The sequence below is a fragment of the Fusarium poae genome, chromosome 3 (genome assembly GCF_019609905.1).
Source record: "Fusarium poae strain DAOMC 252244 chromosome 3, whole genome shotgun sequence".
Taxonomy (NCBI): Eukaryota; Fungi; Ascomycota; class Sordariomycetes; order Hypocreales; family Nectriaceae; genus Fusarium; species Fusarium poae.
The window spans coordinates 1,185,923-1,201,562 of NC_058401.1; the positions used below are offsets into that span (position 1 = coordinate 1,185,923).

The following is a 15,640-nucleotide window of genomic DNA, read 5'->3' on the forward strand; positions in this document are numbered from 1 at the left end:
GCTTCGACTGATAAAGTTGAGAGTGCAGCTAGAAGGGATAGTAGCATTAGCCTTGAGGACGGTGCTTATAAAAGGTATGTCTGTCATCCTGTTTGGGGAAGGGAACTAACGTGGTGTAGGCATACGCCTGAACCTGTCAAGTCTCCCCTTTCTTTTGATCTTGGGATATTTGAAGAACCGAGGGAGAATCGGCATGAACCTACCCTTCCTGCACCAAGTCCTACATCGTCGTCTTCAGTCGTCGCACCAATGGATGTATACCTTCGATGCGACGAGAGCCACGAGTCTAGAATGATGAGGCTCGGCGGTACAGTCTTACAGGACAAACATACTGAGCCTGGGGATGTGTCGCCTGCAGAGACAAGCAGCTGGGAGTTTATTCGTGGCCCAGCACAGATACCCAACACTCCAGTGCTACAGCCTGCACTCAGTCCCAAATCAACAGGTATCCCATCAGCAGAACTCTGTCGCCCAAGAGGATGTAAGAATATTTCGTCGGGCTCGGATATGTCTGATCTCGCATTGTCTGTTGACTCGCAACCTATGAGTGACGACACCGAGGCATACGAAGAGGCTATTGCCGAATACAAACTCGCTTCCAAGCGATACCGGTATAAGTTTTCTGTTCCTTCATTTAGTATTGCACTAACAATTGTAGGCATGCCAGTCCGAGGAGTTCCAAGAGACCTCGCGTCTATAAGGATCTACCAAGGCTTAGGGGGGGTAAGAGGGAAGCAGAGGACGGATGAGTAAAAGAGGGGGTAGTTACCAAGTGTTTGTATGTCATTAGTATTCTCTCCTTGTATAAATCGTTTCCCCTTCAAATAGTGTCGCGTGACTCAAGGAGTTGCCGTAGTCATGGGTTCACTCTCCTTGACGACGTCAATACTAAGCAAAAAAGAGAAAAACACCAAAAGCAGCTTTTCACGTTAGTCACATACTCAACCAACAAGACAATAAACATACCGCCATGCTGCATATACCCAAAACGTGAATCTCGAACCCTCCTACCAACGCTTTCCCACCCATCATGATCCTCTGATGCCTCCACGTCCTAACAGCCCCCAGCAGGATTGTTCCAATGGAGAACCCATAACAGGTCAAAGCCAGAGGTCTCCCCGTGATAAAGTATCCAAAGCTCTTTGTGTGATACCCTTTGCGACTGAGAGTAAACAGCTGAGCTATCATTGTTCCCACCATGGACATCATAACCGAGGTACGAAGATACCCTAAAAAGGTCCTTTCGTTTGCTGTGACCATGTGTTAGCCAGGATCATCTTTGATACCACCGGGTAAACATCACAAGACCCCTTTTTTTCCAACGTGGATCAAGTTCTTCCTCCAATCTTGTCTCTGGATGAAAACATACCCAGATGATCCCTTGACGCTGAGAGGTCTACCTCGCAGCTAACATAGTCTTTCCAGAACGTTCCCAGGCTTGTCTTGGGTGCAGCGTCATCCCTTTGCGTCACTGCGGTGGGTGTCTCTCCGTTGCTGTTTCGGGGATGGGATTCATCTTGTTCGTTGCGTGAACAGGAGCGGGAATGGCGTAGACGAGAGCCTGGTCTAGCGAGGTCTTGGAGTGAGTATTCTGAGTTTGAGCGGGTTATGTTTGAGGGGCGTAGCATTGTGAAGGAGTAAGATATACGTGAAATTGATGCTATAGAGATATGTATTGTTATGAAAGTGATTCCTTTGAGAAGTGAGGTTGAAGAGTGTCAATCGTGGATGACCATGTGCGGATATCGGCGTGTACAGGGGGAGGCTCCGAGCGCCGAGCCGGCCCCTCTTAGCCGGACACGGAGGAAGATCCATAACTTTTCGGAGGTCAGAGACAGACTTGTAAGTCGGTTGGTAATTGATTGATCAGTTATTGTGTCAGTTGTTAATTCATCGATCAGTTACATACTCACAACAATGCTTTTGTATTTGTGTGAGATTAAGGTTGCTCTAAGAGCCCTATTTTTCGTGACGAAGCTGCATCTATCGATTTCGCATTAGACTTCGAGGGATACCCATATCAACTCACAACAATGACAGAGGATTAGAGTTCAGCAATCAACTAAACAGAACCCATCCCATCACACAACAGATATCTAAATGATCTACTTACATATATGCATGCACAACTCCCCGGCACTTATTTATAAAATCTCCCCCCCTTTCAGCATCGGACATTCGTAAAAAGTCCCTCCTCTTTAAGCCCTTGGACTCATCTACCGAAGTTTCCACATCTGGCAACTGCAACGAAAAGTACCACTTATCTTCTAAACCCTACATACAAGTTTGTTAGTAAAAGTGGCTTCCAACGGCTCTCGCTCGTCTTGGCTCCGCCGGTACGCTCCGGCCGACAGACTGGGATCACCGGCCCGTATAGCCGCTGAAACAGGTTTATTTCCCGATTCTGTCACTTACTTGTAATCCATGTCGTATTTGATTCCCAGGCTGTCGGGAGAATCCTTTTTTATAGGAGTCATTGATACCTAGTGAGAAGTACAGCACGAGACTGCAAAACAAGCGCTTATGTCTTTTTAAATAACGATTCAGTTACTCTCCAACTTATTCTATATTGACATGTGTATTCAATCATCCAAGAAAAGCCTGGGAACCCCGGTGTAATTAATTCGAGTCCACGTCGCTCTCGCGGTCCGTATATACCGGCCCAAGTTCCTCATCTGCACTTGTCATGAAACAAAGACCCAAGGCGATGGAGACCTTGTCTTACATTATACTGGGCTTATTTCAGCCGGGCCGTTTAAATGCAACAGCAGACTAAAACTAGAACCTCATTTGTTGATTATCCAGAAAAGCAAATGCCTTATCTTGAACCACGATCAGCTTTACATCCTTGATCCTTGATCTTTCCACTACTGTACAACATTATTCCCCCCGAGCCTTATGCTTATCCATCCGTCGTGACATAGCAGATGACTTTATGTGCCGCTTGCCTACCTGATGATTGCGTTATCCCCCTAGTGGGTAGCAGAAAAAATGACCTCCTAAGTCTTAGGTTACAAAAATAAATAGTCTAAGAGCTATAGTCTAAGGAGCATAAAGTGGCCCACTGATTTCGTCTCTTATGCTTCCAGTGGCCAATTTTTCTGATACCCCGAGGTCCCCGTACAAGTGAAGCCAAGATTGACTCTTCTTCTGGTGCACTGTAACCTTGACCTCGCTTCCACTTGCCTTCTTTTTACCTCTGTCGTATTTATTCTGTTATAAGAGACACAGATCTCTATTATATTTAGGCTATCGGACAAGCAGTTCTGCCATCAGCATATCACAATGAACGAGTCAAACACCCCTTCAACTCCAGACACTGAGTTTTCTGCACCATGTAGTCCTCCGCAAAAGATTCAGTATCTTCGAGATACTCGCTCTGCAGCAAAGGAGAAGTTGTCACAGTTGACTCTGGAGGAAAAGGTATATCTTGATCAAGTGTATATATATACATTAGCTAACATCTACAGGTCTCGCTTCTCACAGCAGCCGACTTTTGGAGAACAAAGGCCATTCCTGAAAAAGGTATCCCTTCGATCAAAACAACCGATGGACCCAACGGTGCACGCGGTGGTATCTTTGTTGGCGGTACCAAGGTTAGTTGAACTTCTAATACTATGAGCATAACTAATCATCTAGGCCGCACTGTTCCCATGTGGTATCTCCCTCGCAGCTACATGGAACAAAGACCTCTTGTACCAAGTCGGACAGCATCTAGCGCAAGAAGTTCGCGCCCGATCAGCAGAGATGCTTTTGGCGCCGACAGTCTGCATGCATCGTCATCCCCTCGGCGGTCGAAACTTTGAGTCCTTCTCCGAAGATCCACTCCTCACTGGAAAGTTGGCAGCACAGTACATCAAAGGTCTTCAGGATAGAGGTGTCGCAGCTACCATCAAGCGTATGCATGTTCAGTCAGAGTGTTGGAGATGTGCTAACAAAATAACAGATTTCGTTGGAAACGAGCAAGAGACCAACAGACTCACGATAGACTCGCTCATCACCGAACGACCTCTCCGTGAGATTTACCTCAAACCATTCGAGATTGCAGTTCGGGAGGCCAACCCTTGGGCTGTCATGTCGTCGTACAACCTCATCAATGGTGTTCACGCAGACATGAACAAACATACACTCAAGGATATTCTTCGCGGAGAATGGGGATACGAGGGGTAACGAACCCGCATACAATCACTGAACAATAGACTAACATGCGCAGAACCGTCGTTTCAGACTGGGGCGGCGTAAACTCAATAGTCGACTCGGTAGAAGCAGGCTGCGATATCGAATTCCCCTACTCTCCAAAATGGCGTCTCGATAAGCTTGTCGCGGCCGTCAACGAAGGTCGCATCTCAATTGAGACAATCAACCAAGCAGCAGAGAATGTTCTCGCGCTGGTAGAGAGACTCAAGGGAGGCGACATGTCACCTGAACAGCCAGAGCGCGAAGATGACCGTGAAGAAACGCGTCTGCTAATTCGAGCAGCTGGTCACGAAGGTCTCACTCTTCTCAAAAACGACAACGGCATTCTTCCTCTCTGTCCCAAGAGTACCAAAGTCGCTGTCATCGGACCCAACGCGAACCGTCACATCGCTGGTGGTGGCGGAAGCGCGAGTTTGAACCCTTACTACAACACCATTCCACTAGACAGCATACGAAAAGCATCACAACAAAAAGTATCGTTTGCACAAGGTTGCCACATCCACAAATGGCTACCTGTCGCTTCGGAATACTGCACTGAAAAGTCGGGCAAGCCAGGTGTTCACATAGACTGGTTCGCAGGAGATAAATTCGAGGGCAGTCCTGTTGTGAAGCAGCGTCGAACAAACACAGATCTATTCCTCTGGGATTCAGCGCCTTTGAACCAGGTTGGGCCTGAGTGGTCTGCTGTGGCGACTACATATCTGACACCCAAGACGACTGGAAAGCACACCATCAGCTTCATGAGCGTGGGTCCCGGAAGACTTTTTGTTGATGGGAAGATGGTTCTTGATTTGTGGGACTGGACGGAGGAGGGCGAGGCCATGTTTGACGGGTCGATTGACTATCTTGTTGACGTCGACATGGAAGCTGACAAGGCTGTTGAGCTTCGTGTGGAGATGACCAATGAACTACGTCCCATATCCAAGCAGAAGCAATTCGGCATCACGCACAAGTACGGGGGGTGTCGCATTGGATTCAAGGAGCAAGACAGGGTGGATTACATTCAGCAGGCCGTCGAGACAGCTCGCGATGCTGATGTCGCGGTCGTCATTGTTGGTGTGGATGCTGAGTGGGAGTCTGAGGGATATGATCGTCAGACGATGGATCTTCCCGCTGACGGAAACCAAGACAGACTTATCGAGGCTGTGGTAAAAGCTAACCCGCGTACGGTTGTTGTCAATCAGTCTGGTAGTCCGGTGCATATGCCGTGGGTTGATCGTGTACCTGTCATTCTCCAGGGCTGGTACCAAGGTCAAGAAGCAGGCAACGCTTTAGCTGATGTCCTATTTGGCATTGAGAATCCCAGCGGCAAGCTCCCGGTAAGTAAATCGTCTCGACTGGAAGAAAAGCCGACTAACCGCAACAGAGCACGTTTCCCAAACGCATCGAACATACTCCAGCATGGCACACCTGGCCCGGCGAAAACCACAAGGTTCTGTACGGTGAAGGCCTCTACATAGGATACAAGCACTACGACCACGCCAAGATTGAACCTCTTTTTCCTTTTGGTCACGGTTTGTCTTATACAACGTTCGAGTACGGCCGACCCGAAATCTCAACAAGAACCCTCACACCCAACGGCGAGATCAAAATCACCCTCGCCATCTCCAACACAGGATCACGCGCCGGTTCAGAAATTGTACAACTCTACGTCCACGACGAAAAGAGTCGATTACCAAGACCTGAGAAGGAGCTTGTGGCGTTTGAGAAGGTGTATCTTGAAGCTGATGAGACGAGACACATCAGCATCAAACTGGACAAGTATGCTGTTGGATACTATGACGAGACTGTTCCGGGATGGATTGCTGAAGAGGGAGTTTTCGAGGTGTTGATTGGAGCGTCGAGTACGGACATCAGGTAAGTTTTTTGTGGTCTCGATAAAGAATGAATGCTAATCGGTGTAGACGATCGACGAGGTTCAGTGTGAAGGAGTCATTTACTTGGGTATTCTGAGTGACTTGCTGTTTGCGTGTTTGGCTGGATAAAATATATTATTAGATATCAATCCATTGAAACGCACTGGAATTGTATGCGTTTCCAACACGATCGCTATGTAAGCATATCACGTAGGGCGACAGTCATGTATTTCGTCCCGCACTATCCAATGCCATGTACCATAGACCACGTCGCATTTCATTCTGGTAGAACTAGTACACGTTAGACCATAAACAAGGCAAGATGCGGTCAAACATACCTCATGTATAAACATTACACTGCCGACGTGCTCTCAACCACTTGATCTTGCACGTCGGCGATTCTGCATGGCTTGATCGTCATGACTTGATCTTATTCCTTTTTTTTACCTCAATCCCTCTCTTCACGCTCTTCCTTGCCCTCGGGGCTACGACTCCTGCTTCGTCCTCTGTTTCGTCCACCGGCACCTCGTCCACGACCAGGCTTGCCGGGAGGAGGTCGCACGAAAGCAAAGTCCACCGAGATGGTTTGCTCGAGAAGTTTCTGGTTGTGCGCGCCGTCGATGGCAGCTCGGGCTTCTTCTAGGGTTGTGTACTCGATAAGGGCATATCCCTAAGCAAACCATCAGCAATTGTCTCTCTGTTCTTTTGTGTCGGCTTACCTTGACGTAACCGCTTCTTCGATCGAGGTTCAGGTGCATATTCTTGATCTCGCCATACTCTCCAAAGAGATCTTGTAGGGCCTCTTCGTCGGCTTCTTCGTGGACGTTTGTGACGATGATGATCCAACCTTCGATAGAACGGACGGCTGTTGCTTTGGTATGTGTTTGCATGTCGGATTCGTTGCGCGCGGGGGGAGGGGGAGAGCCCGCCTCAACATCGACGTCCATTTCCACATCGGCCATTTTGACTGTAGTATTTGGTGTGAGAGTATTTCGTTTGGGGGATTGGTGAGTGTACAGTTGAGCTTCGGTGATGGAAGCTACCTGACAGAGTTCAGTATGGAAATCATATCACGTGACACGCATTGGATCCAAGCAATTCATGCTGCAAATGACAGACTTTCTATTGGAGGTGATCATTCGTGTTGGAAGCTATGTTTTAGAAGCCATGTTGCAACTATAAATTTAGATGCATCGTTTACGAGGAATCATGTCGTGGCATTTGAACAAGGTTTGACCGAGGCCTAAGGCACCAGAATCAAAGATGTCATCCATCGTGAGTCACTCGCCGAAATTGCCCCCGGAAATCCAGCTCTACGATCCCAGGATCGTCGCACGACTCGTAATATCACCAGACAAAATACCGACATTCACAATCGAAGCAAATGGTGCGAACAAATGTTTGTTGCATTGTGACAACTGACACCGGACGCCGAGTAGGGTCGTAGCGCTTCTTTGCCATTTCCTTTTTCATTTCTTAAGGGGGCTCAGCTTATCCATGCGACCCGACCGACCCAATCCATCATCCCATTACTGAGTGAAGTCAACCATTGTTGTGGTCTGCAAGCCAACAATCCCGATTCCGCAAATCTTGTCGTTTTTAACCAATCGTTTAAGAGCCGGGGTTGGGGTTCATCTGTTTCCGCATCGTCAGTCGGCCGTTTCCCCATGTTACTATCGACTCTGCTCACCTTTCTCTTGCCACCGGTGAGGGTAACGTTGACGAATCGACGGGTGTACTTGAGGCGCTTGAGAGCACGGCCCTTGGGGACCTTGGTCTTCTCTTGCTTCTCGACCTGTTGTTTCGTGATGGTTAGTGATCGTTGTTCGTCGGAGTAATCGATTGTTTGTTGGATTCGAGGAGTCGTCGTACCTTGGGAGTCTGAGACTTGACCTTGCCTGCAAGAATGTTAGCGATCAACAGATTAAAAGCGACGACACTTTAGGGCGAGGGGGACATACCGGCACGGGCGAGAGATCCGTGAACTTTACCCATGGTGAATGATTTGCTTGGTGATGTGGATGGTGAGTCGACGGCTGCGCGGTAAGATTTGGGGAATTTGGCAAATGCAGAATGTGGGCGAGGAACAAGAACTCACGTGAATGATGCCCTCGGAATAACTGGTTCCGATTGGCTGATTATGTAAGGTAGGTGGGTCCAAGCTCATGATACTGACTACTGGGTAGCAGAAAAGTTGGCCTCCTGGGTCTTAGGGTACGAAAATAAACAGCCTAAGAGGTCTGGTCTAAGTAGCATAAGCTGACCTACTAATTTGGTCCCTTATGCTTCTAGCGGCCAATTCTTCTGACACCCTGAGGACTGAGAGTCTCTGAGTTGTAGTTACAATCAGACGGATGTCAGAATAGAGGTAGAGTGTTATTTAGATTGAATATGTAATGATTTGTTTAACTTTGGAAAATAGTGGCTTAGTTGAGACTGAAAGATCTGGGTGACGTCACTTGTGAATTACTTTGATGAACATCTTCGCGGTGTTGAGAGTGAACAGTCCAATACATGGTAGAGCTTTTCTGGTACGGCAGGTCTGTATTCATAATCGCGTCTGACTGCTGTTCATGATTGATTGAGTACTTGGAGCCGTTACATCGTTCTTCGGCCATGCAGGTACAAGATGTTCCCGTGGTTGGGCGTCTTACAAGCAGCTGCAGTCTTGGACAGCTTCGACTTTACGTAGAGGCTGATATATGTCATTGTATTATTGTGATTCTGCTTCCCAATTGAGATTCGGTTCAGAATATCTGCCGCAAACTTATGAAACGACGTTTAGAGTCGCTGGCTTATGAGACATCACGCTGTTTTTGCTGGAGGTTACTGATGAATCATGCTTTGACTGCAAATGACCAATTCACAGAAACCGGTTATGCATAAGCTTAATTATCATCAATCCACCATCTACTTAGATCTTATGCTTATATTAATGTTCCAAGTAATATCAGATTTATTTGAGAGTCTATTTGCGATGTAATTAACGAGATAATTGATGATTCCATGCTCAATGTAGGGTAAGTTTTGTCGCGAGAGTGACTCCATCAACCCTTCTCCACTCCATTCTACTCACTTGCTCCACCAACAGCCCAATTGATCACATACTCATGGTCTGTTTATGACTTATCTTCATCATGGCCAGAACATTCATGCCTTGCATCGTGTAGAGTGGGCGTTTGCTATATTTACTTTGAGACCCAGGTACTTGCAGGGTCTAGCCACCATGGACTTTTTACTGATGCGAAAATACGAGATCAAGATGAGACCGTGGCGACAGGGGACTGAACCTGACTGTGAACCCCGCCATGTCTTGGATTATTTATATCGCGGGCTCAAACTGTGAGCTGCTGTATTGCACTTTTAGACTCTAATATCTGGTGTTTGTTCACAAGAGACAGAGATAAGTTTAATCACCTTTTCATTAAAAAGGTAGACAGAGTCACGGAATAAAACGAATCCCTTTGAGGCCATCATATTGGTTTGCCTCAATCACATCAGGTTATATCCGGTAGACAGTCTAAATCAAGCCCCAAATGCACAGACCCATTGTCCCAGATTCCATTATCGCACACAATCTTGCTTGCAGAAACAGCACGTACCATACGATACCCCTCACAGATAAATCACATCACTACGTAGTCTAGTCTAGTCAAGACTATACTTTTAGTTATCCGGGCGAGAGGTTGGAAATCATGTCATGAGATTCTCATTGCTTTCGAGCTACAATGATCAAAAGGTTGGGGCACCACCTGTATCAAACCAGGGGAATCAGTGGCTTTCTTGTACTACAATACACTTTAATTAAGCAGAGTGCTAACAAACTTTGACCATGTCAACCTCTTCACTAGCTATCATTGTCCCCGTCCAGCCTCCCATGTTGCATAAGGTTGCGGTTCAAGCGCATCCGTCAGCCACTACGGTACTGCTTTGTTTCTTTTTTGTTGCTTCCCACTATCAAAGACTAAACGAGCTTCCGTGCAGACCGCTAAACCCCAGAGTAGAGAATATGAGTTCGTATCCTTCCAGACTGAGACAAATACTGATGGAACCTTTCGGGCGGGTAACCGTGTTACTATTCGCGTATCTTTGTTACAGAAGTCATTGGATGGGATCATCTATTTTTGGTCTCCCCCGCTGTCATGGACTGAAGAAGATGTCTGTAAGGTGATGGATGGGACGGATGGATGCCCTGTCCGTGGATCACTCCCGCATCTGCCGGAGCGAACCAATGAGTTCCTCCGATTGACGGGTGACACTTCAAGCCACACACGTCTTTTTTTGGGTGGTGCCCACCTCAACAGTTCGTATTCAAGAACCCACTGGGAGTTGATATCCTTACGAGCTGAGTTTGAGTCTGGATGTAGTTTACAGAGACTCTCAAGGTTATAGAGACCTGTAGGCATACAACGGGTGATCAAGTAACCAGTTCAAGAGTCCTATCATTGGAGGAAAAGGACAGTCAGTGCTGTACTTGTGGCTTTCAACCCCAGTCATTGAGTGATGCCGCCATCCCGCATAACCCATTATCTGATCCATGGCCCATGCTAGTCTAACAAGTTAGCCAGCCATGATGATGGATGTGATTATCATTATCGTCCCGCAACTCAGCTGGTTTTGGGTTGGTCTACTGCAGCTAGTTTAAGCCCAGAAAAATAGAAGCTACCCAATTGAATGAATAAGTTATCGGCATCTTGCTTTGCTTTGCTTTGCTTCCAAGCTTTGTCTCTGATGAGAAGAAACAAGATTGCCAAGTGTCAGGCAATCCATAGATTAAAAAAAAGAGAATTGTCTGGAATTCTCCATTTCCACTGATTCTATTTGTTGCAATTATATTCTCCCTCCCTCCCTTTCATTTTGTCGTTCCCCCTCCATCTTCTCTTATATCCATACATGGATGGATGCTACTCGAGCCCAACATTGAGTCAGGATACTACTACTACGTGCTACCATCCGATTACGCTTTGGTTCCTCTGACCTCTTTTTCGTGTCACCATACTTTTGTTTCTTTCTTTATCAGCCATCTTGTTCTTTTTCCACTTGTACAACACTGGTAAAAAAAGAATCGTCAAGGCTTTCGCTTGTCTCGTCCCATCACGAGATACTTGCCCACCGCCTTTGTAAACCACCTCATTTACACCACCAACCGCAACCATCTAAATCCACCGCTTTCGTTTATTTTCTTTTAGATTATCGAGAGAAGGAAAAGAAGGGCTAAAGTGCAATTGGAATGAATAATTTCCAATAACAAGACATTATCCGAGACATCATCAAACATCATCACCCGCTTGGACTGTACCGAACGCAGTCAACAGACCAATTTATTCTGAGCGCATTCGGACAAAGCATCTCATTCCATCTGCAGACCGACGCAAACGCCCGATAGAAAAGATAAACTCTTTCAGATTTATTATTCTTCCCGCTTACCTGCAGCAAACCCATCACCCCACCGACCCTGTGCTCAGCTCTGTCCGACACTGACACAGACACAACTTATATTTCTGTCTCGCGACATTTTTGTCTCACATTTCGCATGTTCTAAAGCGCCTCTGCACAGTCGCCAGTTATAGGTCGACCGAAAAGTATTCATCATGCTGCAGACACCTGCCCAGCCTCAAGGGCGCTCTCGCTCAAATAGCTTGCAACAAATGCTCGATCTGGAGAAAAAGCTCAATGTAAGCATACAAACCTTTTGAGAAGAATAAATCTGACTTTGTCTCACAGTTCCAGCGAACTCATCAAAGCTCTGTGCCTCCATCTCCGGCATGCACTGATTCCTCTATTCCTCCAAGTCCCGCCCATACTCCCCGCCGATTCGAATTGGTGCCAAAGGATAAAAAAGTCCCTCTTCGAAATTATTCCGCTATTCCTCCGCCGCTTTTCTCGTCTCAATCAGATCCTGCGCGGTCAGAGTCACCAAACATGATTCCTCGAAAACCTGTTGGCCGAGGCATGTCCCAACCAGCCTCGACAGAACAGCTCAAGGAATCGTCCGACAAGTCCGCTCAAAAGACTGTGGCATTTGTATTTCCTCCAGATATTGAAGAGAAGCGTGCTGTATGTCAATCGCCCACTTGGGAGGCGTACAATCGTCAAAAGAAGGAGAAGAAAGAAGAGAAACGAAAAGAGCTTGAGAAGAAGGAAGAAGAGAGGCGAAAAGAAAAGGAGAAAGAAAGAGTCCAGACTATGGATCAGGCACTTGAAGAAGCCTGGAAGAATGCCCCCAAGCCTCGTGGAAGAAAGCTCAGCAAGCCTCCTCCGCCTTCACCATCAGTGCTCGCCGCCCAAGGCCGTAGCGTCACCGAGCCAGTGCCCACAACACAGAAGCGAAGATCGCGTTCGTCCAGTTTATTAGGGTTCTCCATTGGTAGAAACAATGATGATCCCGAAGAACCGAAGCGAAGCAGTCGATCCAGCTCACTCTCATCCATCTTTCGCAAATCCTTTGAGATCAAGAGGGCCTCATTTGACGAGACGAGTCCCACAGGGTTTCTCGGGGGTAACAAGCTTGAGAAGAAGAAGGAGGATTTCCATCAGAAAGTGCTTCAAGATCAAGCCAAAGGGGACAGCAAGGTTCATCCAGCTATGCGAAAGACTTTTCTTGGTCACGGCTCATTTACACCTCTCAAAGTCAACACTCACAAAGAGGCAGACACAAAGAAATACCCGCCCATCTCGATCAATACATCCGTCGCGAAAATGCCGTCGACAAAACCACAGAAATCGCCAGGGAGGAGGGGCTCTGTGAATATTTATCTTTGGAGCGCTCGTGCGAGACGGGGTTCTGTTAGTGATGATTGTGCTGTTGATGATACCGAAGATGAGGGTGATCACAAAGTGCACACGCCTGATAGTGAGATTCTTTACCACAAGGCTCAGGGTTTGAACCGACGAGGTGGTCTCTATGTCAAGAAGGATCAGAATGAGGACAAGTCTAACACAGAGGACAAGAACCTACCCAAGAATGCCGAGAAGCAAGCAACACCACGCACTTCAAACCAAAGTCTGAAGCAAAACCCGGTCAATGTCCCCAACGATAACCCTCCCAAGCAAGATACCATTACAGTCTCAAGGCCACCTATAGCATCTGCACAACATCCACCCAGGAGATCATCCGCCGCATCTGGTCTCTCCATCCCCCCTACACCTCCGCGACGAAGCTCAAAGAGACGAGGCTCTCTTACCTTGTTAACCCGTCTCAACCACTCTCAACCTTTAGACGAACCATCAACCGCCAAGAGCGCTCCGGTGGGTAAATCGTCAAAAGAGAAGTTGTTTAGGCATAACCCACCGAGTATCCGCTATGAGCAGACTCAGCCCGGTGCGCGCCCAAAACCCATCACCGCAGACCCTGAACCCGCCGTCACCACGAAATGGAACCTTAAGGAGGCTGCCAGAAGTGCGTTCGGTCGAGGACATTCTGCTCAGGGATCTGTTTCTTCGACGGCAAGTTCGTCCACTGTTGGACCTCCAGTGCCGCCAAAGAATGACCCGCGTGGTTTGAGTACTGCCAATGCTGCACCTATCCGTACTCAACACGTTCATATCCCTAAACATCTCACCCCGCCAACATCCTGTTCTCCAACAGGTCGCAGACCCATGACGAGCTCTTCTGAATCATCATACTCGGATGCGATTCAATCTGTATCTCCCCTCAGCACACCGCGCTCAACCCCTCCTCAATCCGAGATGGGTCACTCTCCCAGAATGGTATCCGGAAAGCCCGCAAACGGCGCGTACTGGTCTTATGCAAACTCACCTCAACTTGCACCCAGCGATAATTCGGAGGCAGACGCGGACGCAGACGTTGACTCTATCCAAGAAGAAGCCAACAGGGTGATGGAAACATTTTCCAACGCCAGTCTCCACAACTCCACTCCTCGCAGACAAACCCCTTCCGACGATCGAAGCTTTACACACGCTCTCAAGCACAGCAGAGGTCCTGTCCGATCACCCGTTCAAGGCCACAGACCGACCCTCTCAGATACTGAATCAGTAAAAGCTGTCAAAACACTTCGTCGGCAGTCCAATTTGGAGCACCACCAACACCACGGTGAACCCAGCGCCAAGATGTTTGTTGAGTGCTGCGCTTGCAGCCGCTACCACGACATGCCCAGCAAACTATACGAAGCCATGTCCAACCCCGACGGTGTTCTAAGCGCTGGCTCGACTGATTATGCGGGTAGTCTGAGCATGACTGTAAAGTGTGCTTGGTGCAGACATGAGATGAGCACCAAATGCTGTGCGGGATTCGCAGCCATGGTGTACATCAAGGAACGATTCCATTGAGTTTTGTTACTTTTCTTCTTTTATGCCATTTTGTTATCAGATATTTGCACGACGCTTCTTTTCTTACTGTATGATGGCGTAGATAGCGGAAAAAGAAGACGGGGCAGTCAGAGTCTGTTGAACAACCCCTTCTATACCAGTGTATTTAGTCTTTGAGAGATAATATAACGAGTCCATGATATGATGAAGACAGATTGCTTTCTCAACGGACATTTCTTTGGACCCTGGTTTGACGTCACATCCACTATCTCGGCGTCTCTCCACCAAAAGAGTGAAAAAAGTCTAGCTCTTTCTATAGCAAGACTTGGCAATTGTTCTATCGAGAAACTAAAATTAACCTGGACTACCTTCCTGTATGAGAATAGTATTTTTGATCCAAAAAGACGATGGCGAATTAAATAGAAACGTGGTGGTGTGTATATTAGTTATGTTGAGAAACAGTTGCTCGGTCGCATTCAACGCCAAGATGGTCCGTGACGACAAAAGATATTATCGTCAACAAGAAAAACAAGTCTTTTTTGAGTATCGCAAGGACGAATAGATTATAGACAATAACTTGTTGTATTGAATTGTATTTCTTGTAATTAATTGGACAAATGTAAAAATATATCCTGCTTTTGAAATGGTTGCGCAGCGCTGACGTCAGGCCAAGCAGGGATTCATCAAGATGAGACTGATGCCAGGTTTTGGATGATGGAAATGCAAGAAATGGAGGCAGAAATCCCCAATGTCTACGTCAGGTATTCACGATGAAGAGGGGATATCATTTGTCTTTTCTTTTGAACTGATCATATCAATCTCTTCTTATCCAACCAGTAAACTACTACCACAATAACAACAACACCAGCAAACATCACAATGGGCGAAATCAAGAAAGGAACAATCAAGCACCGCAACAAGGAGGGAACTCTCGACGCCTCTGCCCTCCTCTGGCGAGCCCTCACTTCCGAAAAGCCAGAGGTCATGTGGAAATACATCACCAAAGACGCCGTCCTGGTCGAACCAGACCAAAAGGTCTACTCACCACGAAGCGAACCCGCCCTCGACGAATATCTCGAGGAGCAGTACGAACCCTGGACCGCATACAAGATCCACGACGAGCCCGAGTTTGTCGAGATTGACCTCATGGCTTCGGCTCTCAACTACCGCGTCACTTGCTGGAAGCTGCAGAACGGCGAAATGAACGCGACCGATGCGTGGTGCCATAGTGTCTTTAGACAAGGCCCTGGAGGAGATTGGAAGTGCTGTCTTCACCACATGGCAAAGATTTGATGCATATAACGAGAAGTGCTTTGGGT

The 15,640-nt window shown here is 47.4% G+C and overlaps 7 protein-coding genes across 7 annotated transcripts; 4 read left to right on the top strand and 3 right to left on the bottom strand.

Annotated features, from left to right (window-relative positions):
- Positions 1–249: 249 nt before the first annotated feature.
- FPOAC1_007782 (uncharacterized protein) lies at positions 250–749 on the top strand (the record flags this gene model as incomplete). The annotated part of the gene is made up of 2 exons (XM_044852232.1): positions 250–611; positions 659–749. The coding sequence occupies 2 exons, from the start codon at positions 250–252 to the stop codon at positions 747–749; spliced, it is 453 nt and encodes a 150-aa protein (XP_044704902.1).
- Positions 750–839: 90 nt separating this feature from the next.
- FPOAC1_007783 (uncharacterized protein) lies at positions 840–1,628 on the bottom strand (the record flags this gene model as incomplete). Its single annotated transcript, XM_044852233.1, has 3 exons — positions 840–920; positions 967–1,250; positions 1,370–1,628. 3 exons carry the CDS (start codon positions 1,626–1,628, stop codon positions 840–842), a joined length of 624 nt encoding a protein of 207 aa, XP_044704903.1.
- Positions 1,629–3,285: 1,657 nt separating this feature from the next.
- FPOAC1_007784 (uncharacterized protein) lies at positions 3,286–6,150 on the top strand (the record flags this gene model as incomplete). The annotated part of the gene is made up of 7 exons (XM_044852234.1): positions 3,286–3,423; positions 3,471–3,596; positions 3,640–3,898; positions 3,947–4,166; positions 4,214–5,516; positions 5,564–6,054; positions 6,102–6,150. The coding sequence occupies 7 exons, from the start codon at positions 3,286–3,288 to the stop codon at positions 6,148–6,150; spliced, it is 2,586 nt and encodes an 861-aa protein (XP_044704904.1).
- A 351-nt stretch (positions 6,151–6,501) lies between these two features.
- Positions 6,502–7,015, bottom strand: FPOAC1_007785 (uncharacterized protein; the record flags this gene model as incomplete). Its single annotated transcript, XM_044852235.1, has 2 exons — positions 6,502–6,723; positions 6,773–7,015. The coding sequence occupies 2 exons, from the start codon at positions 7,013–7,015 to the stop codon at positions 6,502–6,504; spliced, it is 465 nt and encodes a 154-aa protein (XP_044704905.1).
- A 649-nt stretch (positions 7,016–7,664) lies between these two features.
- On the bottom strand, positions 7,665–8,048 carry FPOAC1_007786 (uncharacterized protein; the record flags this gene model as incomplete). Its single annotated transcript, XM_044852236.1, has 4 exons — positions 7,665–7,688; positions 7,744–7,848; positions 7,926–7,951; positions 8,015–8,048. 4 exons carry the CDS (start codon positions 8,046–8,048, stop codon positions 7,665–7,667), a joined length of 189 nt encoding a protein of 62 aa, XP_044704906.1.
- Positions 8,049–11,644: 3,596 nt separating this feature from the next.
- FPOAC1_007787 (uncharacterized protein) lies at positions 11,645–14,342 on the top strand (the record flags this gene model as incomplete). Its single annotated transcript, XM_044852237.1, has 2 exons — positions 11,645–11,728; positions 11,778–14,342. The coding sequence occupies 2 exons, from the start codon at positions 11,645–11,647 to the stop codon at positions 14,340–14,342; spliced, it is 2,649 nt and encodes an 882-aa protein (XP_044704907.1).
- Positions 14,343–15,200: 858 nt separating this feature from the next.
- FPOAC1_007788 (uncharacterized protein) lies at positions 15,201–15,614 on the top strand (the record flags this gene model as incomplete). The annotated part of the gene is made up of 1 exon (XM_044852238.1): positions 15,201–15,614. One exon carries the CDS (start codon positions 15,201–15,203, stop codon positions 15,612–15,614), a length of 414 nt encoding a protein of 137 aa, XP_044704908.1.
- Between the last annotated feature and the right edge of the window lie 26 nt (positions 15,615–15,640).